At 40.7% G+C, this 10,084-nt stretch overlaps 2 protein-coding genes across 2 annotated transcripts in view; one reads left to right on the plus strand and one right to left on the minus strand.

Annotated features, from left to right (window-relative positions):
* Positions 1-336: 336 nt before the first annotated feature.
* fancb (FA complementation group B) lies at positions 337-7,946 on the minus strand. The gene is made up of 8 exons (XM_078262010.1): positions 6,800-7,946; positions 6,557-6,712; positions 6,361-6,450; positions 5,836-5,964; positions 4,724-4,896; positions 3,793-4,217; positions 3,476-3,716; positions 337-1,436 (listed from the first exon to the last, which is right to left on the minus strand). The coding sequence occupies exons 1-8, from the start codon at positions 7,694-7,696 to the stop codon at positions 1,019-1,021; spliced, it is 2,529 nt and encodes an 842-aa protein (XP_078118136.1). The 5' UTR covers positions 7,697-7,946; the 3' UTR covers positions 337-1,018.
* A 200-nt stretch (positions 7,947-8,146) lies between these two features.
* The window catches only part of mospd2 (motile sperm domain containing 2), a 17,068-nt gene continuing 15,130 nt past the window's right edge, over positions 8,147-10,084 (plus strand). The window contains exons 1-3 of the mRNA XM_078262011.1: positions 8,147-8,334; positions 8,435-8,492; positions 8,904-9,059. Of these exons, the coding sequence (XP_078118137.1) occupies positions 8,302-8,334; positions 8,435-8,492; positions 8,904-9,059 (247 nt within the window). The 5' untranslated portion in view covers positions 8,147-8,301. The remainder of the gene's footprint in view (positions 8,335-8,434; positions 8,493-8,903; positions 9,060-10,084) is intronic.

Consider the following 10,084-nt stretch of genomic DNA (forward strand, 5'->3'; position numbering starts at 1 on the left):
AACAGACATTAAAGAGCATTTGTGAATACAGAGGGTCTAGGGACACAAACAAAAGAATAAGCTCAGCGGAAAGAAGTATACCATCAGTATCAGATTACAGTGATCCAGTGGAAATAGGCTGACTCAGTAGCAGACACTAGATAGGTATAAACCCCAAGAGAGGGGGCTTTTCACACTTTTGGTCCGGACCTTCGGACTTTTCAGTTTGATCCGAACCAAAATTACAGGTGTGAAACCTCGCCTGGACCACAGTCCGCACCAAACGGACGAAATTTGGTCCGACCAAAAGAGTTAGCCTCGGTCCGGATCAAACTGAACCATGGTCCGGTTCATCATCGTGTTATAAGACCGGGGAAGCGCCATTAAGGAATAGCTCGGTGTTAAATGTGTACATGAGAGTGTGACGGTGAATGTGCTCAGAGCAGACAGCTGTCGGCTATCAGAGCAGAGAATACATCAGCAGTTTACTTGTTAGGTGGTAGTAAATGTACAGTGTAGGTTTCGGTTTGTCTCTGAATAATTGCTCCAGAAAGACAGTTCCCGTGTTTTGCTTCTCAACATCGCAACAAAACAAAAATTGGCGCAGCAGTAGGGGAGAGCAGCAGTCAGTTGAAAAAAAACAGGGACGGCCGTCTACAAACCAATCAATTATAAGTATCTGGAGACGCAGCTCACGTATGTGATGACGGCAGGACGTAGTTTTGTCACGTGTAGATCTTTTGTGCGCTTGCATAACTTCAGTGTGAAACCAAAACTTACCGGCTCAAATGCAAAAAACATGAACCGTGGTCCAGACCTTGGTTCGGACTTTCAGGTGTGAAAGCCCCCTAAGAAAGCACACACACAGTACAGCAGAAACATAACCAAGAAATGTGAAGAACATGATGTACTGTCTTTGGTCATTACACTTAACACAATGCACTACTAAAGAGTTGGCTTCCCCATCATTAATACTAACTGCGTGTCCAGACTTTGCGAAGGGATTTTTAACAACAACAACAACAACATTTACAGCATATTAGCAGAGAAAAGTTCTCTGAGTGTCTAAGAGAGCCGCCAAATCCCCATCGAGCTGGACTTTGGACATGCTTTGGGTTAGCCTACGATACCTCCCTACATCCACCAGGGGGCTCAATCTCATCCTACTCCTCTCCACGTCCCGCTGAAACACCTCCCTACACCTCTGGAGCCCCTTCACAGAACCTGGCTCGGGGGTCTCCTCGTGTCCAAGGCTCTTCCTCTCCTCCTCCTCTTCCTCTTCTTCTTCACAAAGTAGCGATGACACACACTCAATGAGTGACACCATCTCTTTCTCCAGTGCCAAAGAAAATATTTGAGTTGCACCCTGTCCTTTTGTACCTTTGACAGGCTGGATGGAACAGGACACAGGGAGGTAAGCCAAGAGAGAGTCCAGAAACTGGAGCGTCTGTAACTGACTGCAAAGGACCAACAGAGGCACAATATGCATGTTATTATATAATATGTGTTGTAATAAATTCTTTATGTCTTTATATAATTTCTGCCAGCTGCTTTACACCCATCTACCTGTTCAGAGTTTATTTGCAGAATTTGTCATTTTAAGCGCTCTGCTGGCCAGAGAATACTAATCACTTTGATATTCAGTGGATTATCACACAGGCATGCTTCCTAGTCAACTTCAAAGACTCCATTAATATAAATTGAGCAGTGCCAACGTCTACTGCCTTCCTTGGTTCTTTTAAATAAAATAGAATAATTCAAGAGAGCCCTGGTAGTAGTGTCTGAACCAGTACACAGAGCAGCAATATCATAGTTTACAAATGAAAAGAAAATCTCTCTATTAGACAAAGTAGTCTGTGTTTTTCCAACTTTAAGTGACAAATCAAATAAGCAGCAAACTTAAATTTCAAAATAGGACATGGATTCAATAGCTTTGTCAGACCTCAAGGAGACACACACTGGGCCTCATTCACCAACCGTTCTTACGAAGAAATGTGTTCTTAAACCACACTTTTTACGAAGATTCTGACATTCGCTAATGTTTTCTTATCTTGGATTTGTTCTTAGCTAAGAACAAACTCTACGAACACTCAAGAGCACTCTTACGCACATTTGAGTGATGACAATTTGCTCCAAATAATTGGTTACTGCATTTTATTTAATTCTACAGTCGTTTACAATGATAGTATTGTACTGTAATGTATTTCTGATCATTTGTTGAAAAATAAAATCATAGTATGCAAAGAAACACTAACACTGCAATTTACATCAGCAATGTATTAAATTAAATCCTGCGTTATTTTGTGATTGATCGCGCTATTTATAGGGCCAAAATGCAGTGGTGGAATGTAACAAAGTACAAATTCTTTGTTACTGTACTTAAGTAGCCTACATTTTTCCACTATCTTTGTTACATTTTGCAGCAATTCTCTATACTTTCTCCTCCACTACATTTCTACAACGTTCCTGCCAAAACGTCTTCCTGACCGTCACACGTTTGTCTCACCAGTGAGGTTTGGTTACCATAGATATGGGGCACCGCCGATCCTTCATCGGTTTCCAAGCCGGCTCCGGTGCTCCAGAGCCCGGGCGCAGCGCTGCTGACCCTCGGTAATACAGCCTCCGGTAAAAGTGAAAATGTTTTTTTTTTTTTTTTTTAATTATTCCTATTTTTAAAATCATAGTTTCCATATATTTCTCTCCACTGCGTCGTTTACGCTTCCGCGTTTATTTATGTTTATTTATTTGGCTGGACCTCTTCACATCTCCTCCCCTTTTTCGCTGCTTCACACACTTTATTTGCTTACTTGCATGGTTAAAGAAAATAAAACTGTCATAAAATACATCCATGAATAAAACCAACCGCATTCCGATTCTAACAACATATTTCCGTTTTATGCTGGTTAGGATAGGAACTTTTTTTTAAAAGCCAGGCCTTGTTTGTGGTAGTGGACATCTTCTACTTTTACTAAAATAAATATGTCTCTGGTTATTTGTACTTTTACTTAAGTACTGAGATTCAGTACTTCCTCCACCACTGCAATGTACAAGTCATCTGCGACTCTGACAATCATCTCTTGAACGCAGTCTCCCGCTTCCCAGGAGGTGCACAGGAAGTGTCATGTCCTTATATGGGAATTTGCGGGGCGTTTTCTTATGCTAATTGGGAACAACTGGCACGCGCTTTCAATTACGAAGATGTGGGATTCATCAATCCTAAGAACACAGGTGCGAACAATTCTGCTGTTTAAGAACACGTCATGAATCTGACGTAGACTTTTCTTAGGGACTTTCTTAAGAACATATTTAAGAGAAAACTTAGGAAGATATTGGTGAATGAGGCCCAATGTGTTTTGGTACAGGTAAGTAACACTTCATGTAAACAGAAAACTTTGTTTACAAGACAATTCAATGGGGCACCTTTAACTTGAAGACCTACAACTCTGAGGCAGTGATACAGCCATGTTACTGCTATCTGTAATTAAAAATTATTTACCTGGAGTGGACAGACAGTTCACCCTGGAAAGGGGTTATCTGATGCCAGTGCAGCAGCATGAGAGCAGATGGTCCTGAAGAATTCAACAGCAGATACTGAGGGCTCACTTCTACCCTCTTACAACCCACTCTTTTCTGAATCCAGCTAGCTATATCACCTAAGCTGTGCTCAGGAGAGTCTATGTGGAAGACCCAGCGATCCAGCACCGCCATCAGACTCAGCAAGTCCTCTTTAACCTCATCTGTGCAAAAAGAGACAATAGTGAACAGCCATCTGTCAAAATGTAGATCTTAAGTCGTAGGCATTTGTGATTTTACCTGTTTTGAGATCTGGGTTTTTCAACAGTCGGGTGTGGAAATCACTGTGGATGTCTAAAGCAAATTGACCACAATGCAGAACAACCGGTGTTGGGTTGCTCACAAGGGCAAAAGCATCTTGTCTCTGGACGTAATGGAGCATGACACGGCACTTGACACAGCCCGAGTTCAACAGAGGCGTCAGCCTGGTCACAGCAGTCACAGCCAGTCTGCATGTGTTGAGATCATTGGGTGTGCCGGCACAGTGTTGCTTGCTTCTCTTGGCTGCGGGCTCTGAGAACATGTATGCGGAGGAGGAGGAGGATGATGATGATGAGGAGCAGGGCACAGGGAGCCAGAACACTTGGCTCTGGGTCTGGATGACTGCAGGCGTTGAGCTCTGACCCGTCTCTGTCAGGATGGATAAACTCACACTGGCCACTGGTCTGGAGCAAAAATAACACATCACCAACAATCAGAGATCACATGGACAGTAGGTAATCACATAAAAAACAAATATGTGTGTGTGTGACTGTATGTGTGACTGCTTGTAAACTGATTAACAACACCAATATCTCCAGGTGGTGAAATCAAAACAGCAATATATGGGCTCTTGAGGCAATCATGCCAGAAGTTGTTTTGCTCCACATGTTCTCAAATATAAAAAAAAAAAAAAAACAGAAACAGGTGGATTGGGGAAATCTTAAAGCTTAGTTATTAAATACTCGTTGCCGTGGCGAACACCTAGCCACACTGCATCGGCCTTGGAGAAATCCATGTAAAGTTGGGGGCAATCAAAGAGCATTATAAGAAGAATCACTACTACGTGTTTAAATAATGTCACGTTCAATGGGCCATATTTACGAAGGCTGATGCCTTGGTCCTTAAAGCTCACACATTCTTCACACAGACATTCACAATCCACTTCAATTAAAAAACAAATCATGTTTACACTGAGCTGTCAGTAGTTAGTATCACTCCCACAACCATTCGCTCCTCAGTGATGCGATGCCACAGCTTGTCAACTTGAGGTTTTGAAGACACTGCTGGCATGTCTTGTGTCTTGTCATCCAAGGCCTCGTCTTTTGACTCATCATCACAGTCCCACAGAGCAATAAGGCCTTCCTGGACAGGAAGTGCAACGATTATAATCAGCGATGACAAGTGTTTGACAGCATTGACAGCAATAGCAATTTAACAGACATTTTAATTTGCCCATTGGGTACACATGCAGTGGAATAAAAAATAAATACTATTCAAAAACAAAGAGCGTCACAGTTTCTGTCAAAATACAGTACAATTATTCCTAGCATTTGAAATTTGCTTTTCAAAAGTTAGTTTTGAGCCATATACACCATTTATTGTGGGTATTTGTTGCATCAGCAAGGACACCACTTAGATGGGTTGGGGCTTCCAAGATAAGTCTTGTGCCAACAGCACAAAGAAATTATAGCAACAAAAGCATTTCAAAACATGAAAGGACATTGAGTTACAAAGTAGAAGACAACAAAACATTTGTGGCATTTCTTTTCATTTCCTGCATTTGCTTCCTCAATGCATGTGGCAGCGTTAGGAATGCTGACTGTGTCAGACTCATGTGAGATGTCATTTCAATATGACAACTTATCCACATGAGTGACAAGTGCTGAAGCAAAGACTTACCAACTGAGGGGAAGGAGGGCGGGACTAACAGTAATATTCCTAACTCCTTTAAGGTAATACGCTGCATATCCTTAAATTCCCATAAAGATTTATACCGTTTCCCATTTTGAAGTTGTGAACAAAATCAAAATGCATGTCAGGGGTACTGACATTTCATTATTATAGAAATGCCGCTGAAAAATACAACAGAAGACTTTGTTTTATCCTGTCTCAGTGCTAGAGGGAATGCAAGATTTCTGGTATAGTATCACTCTGGTTGTGATCTGGTTGAAAGAGTTGCTGCTGGTTTGAGTCCCACTACCGCTAGTTCCAAGGCCTCTGAAAAATTAGCTAAATACTGTAACACGACAGGCAGTGCTTTGCAGAAAGTCATAGTTGTATCATTCTGTGCATGTACTGTACCTGCTCATGCTGGGTGAGAATAGTTTCACTTTCTGAGACCACATCGGTAAGAGCTCGGACCGACTGCTGTAGAACTCTGTCCTTCACTCTCACCTCTCTTTGAAGCTCCTGAAGCACGGTCAATCCACTCTAAATAACAGATTGTTTTTGATTGAGTGTATATATTATAGATTCATCAAACATTGACAAGTGACTGAAAAAGTTTTTTTCAATCATTAATTATGCAACATAGTAGGGCGATATGGATTAAATTAAATCACAGTATTAATACAATGTTTTACTGAGCACTACAGTGTATACACATCACTATATGGCACATGTACAGTATGTAGAACTACATGTTAAACAAAAACAATAACATAATTTTGTTCATTTTTGCTTTTGAATTATTCATTTATATGTTGTAAAACAGTAACACAATGTGATAATATCATCAGGATACAATTGATTATGCTAATAGCTAATTTTTTTTGCCCAGCCAAAAGATTAGTGCTGCCACTACAGTAATAGTTTATAAATGCTCACCTGTAGTCTGGACTCTAAAGCTCGAAGAGTGAGGAGCTCATTCTCTGGTGAAGGAGGCGGTGTCTTTGGGGCTCCACTGTCCTGACCATGCTGAAATAGGTAATTTCAATGAGTCATGCCGACCACCTTCAGATGTTCACTTTATCAAGAGAAATATATGGAGTATTGCACATGCAAAGTAAAATGTATGCCTTACAGAATATGAAATACCACAGAGATCAGTGAGGAGAAATGTATCCAAAGGCTGTCCTGTTATGCCTTGATCCTTAAAAACCAACAGCATTTGGTCTGTTCCACATCCCAGGAAGTCATCCACATGGACAGAACTGACACTTGACCAGTGGGAGGCTATCTGGGGAAGAGAGTTTAACAAAGACAGCTTATAAAAACCTGTAAACTGAAAGTAGAAAAAAATACAGATATTGAAACATCGGTTTACCTGAAATGTCTCCTTCCACATAGCACATACATGGCCCTGGTGGAAAGATATGACAAACAAGCAGCCATTTCTACCTGTGTTGACCACCTGAATATTTTCAGGTTGTTCAAAGGGGAGCTGACATACGTCTTTCACGATGCCATTTTCAAAATAAACAAGTTGCTGATTCGAAGTTGCTGCAATCACAGCAGATTTCAGCACGTCATTCACTTTCTCAGCTGATAGCACCAAGATGCACCGTGTGATGCAAATGTAGGGATGAGGCAAAATCATAGTGCCGTCAAACACCTGTCCACTCTCAACAAAATAGCCCAAGGTTTGGCTTGTGGACGTAGTATTGGAGCACTGATCTGAAAGGTTGTGCAGCCCAAGGACAAATACATGTTCTTTGTGGAGGGGAAGTTCTCCAATAACACTGTGGGACACCTGAATGGGTATCTGTCTCACCTCTCCTGCCTGCAGAGATGCATAGAAGACATTACCAGCATGGCTCCACAATACTGTGGGGCCATGGAGGATATGCACAGTCTCCCTCATTTGATAAGGGATTTTAAACTCAATGCAGGGCTCCAGGATGTTGGAGCTGCTCAGTGTGAGAAGACTATACTGGAAGCTTTCCCCTTTCTCACTCTTCTTTGTCACTAAAATGCACGCTGTGGTGACTCTCTTCTGAACATTTATGGCACATTTACATTTCACAATATCCACATGCGCGGATCTTTTCCTGCTGATGATAGCTGCTCCATCAGCTGCCTTCAGGAACGTGTTGTCTTCCCGTTCAAATGCAAGGCTGGAGAATATTACCTCGGTTCGTTCGCATTCACTTGTGGCTGAAGCTCGTTTACAATTAAATATGATTATCTTTCCACATAGGGAAAGCCGATTAAATCTCTCCATTACGCAAAAGTGAAGCTTCGGGTGCCTACCAGGTTCGATCCCTCCTTATTAACAGCTTGAGTCAACGTTATTGCTAAATTGGGAGCTGTCACTTTCATGACAGAAGTCTCACCAAGGTGTACATATGGACAACTAACGTTAGTTGCTAAGTTTACTTGTGAGAGAGCAATGTAGCAGTATTCAACCAACGTAACGACTGCTCGAAGCGGCGCGCAAACTGAAATTGAACGCTTCCTATCAGCCCAAGTGCATTGTGGGTAAGAGTTGGTAAACAGAGATGACGATAATACGAGGTTATAATACTTAGTAGAACCTCTTTGATATTACCGTTAAGCTAAAGTGTGTAGTAGTCATATTGAAAAGAATCAGCTGTATGAATGATTAGATAAACGCTTTTCTTGTGACCTTGTTCAACACACTCCCTCTGCTCTTTCAGTTCAAACAACACAGCGGAGCGGAGAGGTGTGGCCACGGCTGAAGCCAAAATGGCGACGACAGGACCTCAGTTTCACGCTTCGCACTGATTCACTCACTTAGCTAGCTGACTAGCTAGCTCAACAAGGAACTACCACAGAGACGGGAAACCCGGCCGGGGACAGTTAAATATGGCTGAACTTGAGCAGCACGAAGGAGAACAGGTATCGTTAACTACCGTTACAACACATTTGTAAGCAATTTTACAAATGAATGTGTTTAAACCAAAGACGTGTCTAACATTAACGAACTCTGTTTTAACAGGACATTGAGAAGAAAATTGAGGAGACGAGACAGAGATTCAAGAATGAGTTCCTCCAAGGTAACTAACAGTTATTATGAATAAGCTGACATTAACTTGCTCCTTGCCCAGTCACTTGCTTTTGCATTAGTATGGGGTTGTTGTCAGCTTCCTTAACTCAAGTATTATAGGTTAACTGTCCACAAGTTAGCTGTTGCTCTACTTTGACATGTTGATAACACCATGACCTAAATGCTCAGAGCCCAGATAAGCTCCAACGGTAGCTATTTATTGCCACAATGCAGCTGGTAGTTTTGACTAATAAGGTACAACGTTATAGCCTTCAGGTAAACTTTATATGAGCTCACAGCATATTGTTGTAATGAATGGTTTTAACAGCATTATAAGTCAGTCAGTGTGGTTGAAAGTGAAACCTTGTGCTTGACCTCTTGGTATTTGTCATGTGATTGAGCCTTTGTTTTATGTTTACAGATTCAATAGATAAATATGACTCCAGAGATGTGGAAAAGCTTGAAAAAGATGCTGCTCTGGTGGAGGGCTACCTCAAATGGAGACTCTATGTTATAGATGATGCCTTGAAAATGATTGATGAAAGTCTTCAGTGGAGAAAGGAATATGGTCTGAATGGTAAGAAATCATGCGAAATAGTTTTTAATATATGCGCAATTTCACCTAAAAGTAGTATAGGGCTGGGCATCCTTTTTGATATTAGTGCCAATCTGATACCTGAGTTTTAAAATCCTCAACACCCATCTTTTTGTTTTGCTTTGACAATATTTTGCATGGTTTTTCTAAAACAAATCTTTTTTTCATTTAAAACAAAATCTCAAATGTAAAATGTTGTCAAAAGAGAAGCAGTTGTCTATTAACTTTGCCAAAATAAAGTAGGCTAAAGTTGTCAATAATTTGGTTTATAATCAAGAACTACATGATCAGATTAAACATTATTATGACCAGTCCTTAAATGCCAGCTTTCAGTAAATGACAGTTTTTGATAGCTAGTGCTACAGGCAAAGTTTAGTCAAAAAAAAAAAAAAAAAAAAGTTTTAAAGTATCCAGTCCTATCTAAAAGTTGAAAAGTTGACATTGGCATATTTAGATGTTAAAGCTTGTGACACAGATCAGTGGTTGTCTATGTGCTGCTCTTGGTTGAATCCAGACAGAGTGTCATTGTGTGTTAAACACCCATATAGCCAAGCATAGGCCACCACGAGGACAATCCCCATTCTTTCTGTTTTCTGAGGAATTTCTCTGTTGTTGTTGTTGTTGTTGTTGTTTGTTAGTCTTTAAATCAGCAAATTGAATTTGTCAAGCAGTTGTTTTTAGGAAATTTGATTTATTCAAGTCATTAGTATCCAGGGGCCTCATGGGCCATATCACCAAGGCCAAATGTTGTTAGTTCTTTTATGTATGTATGCTCAACAGATAGGTTCTATAAAACTATTATATAATGGTAAGGGAGAAACTTCCTCTAGAAAGGAAAGTACATCTGTCCACTTCTGGTTCACCTACATGAATGTTTTAATATACAGTTGCTGTACATGAATTCCAGTTATATTTTGTGCTTGTGATGATTTATCTCCAGGAATAGAACAAGATGGCTTTAAGTATACCTGGACATGATGGAAATTTATAAAATTATGAAAAAATAA

Source organism: Sander vitreus, chromosome 11 (genome assembly GCF_031162955.1).
Source record: "Sander vitreus isolate 19-12246 chromosome 11, sanVit1, whole genome shotgun sequence".
In the NCBI taxonomy this organism is placed as follows: Eukaryota; Metazoa; Chordata; class Actinopteri; order Perciformes; family Percidae; genus Sander; species Sander vitreus.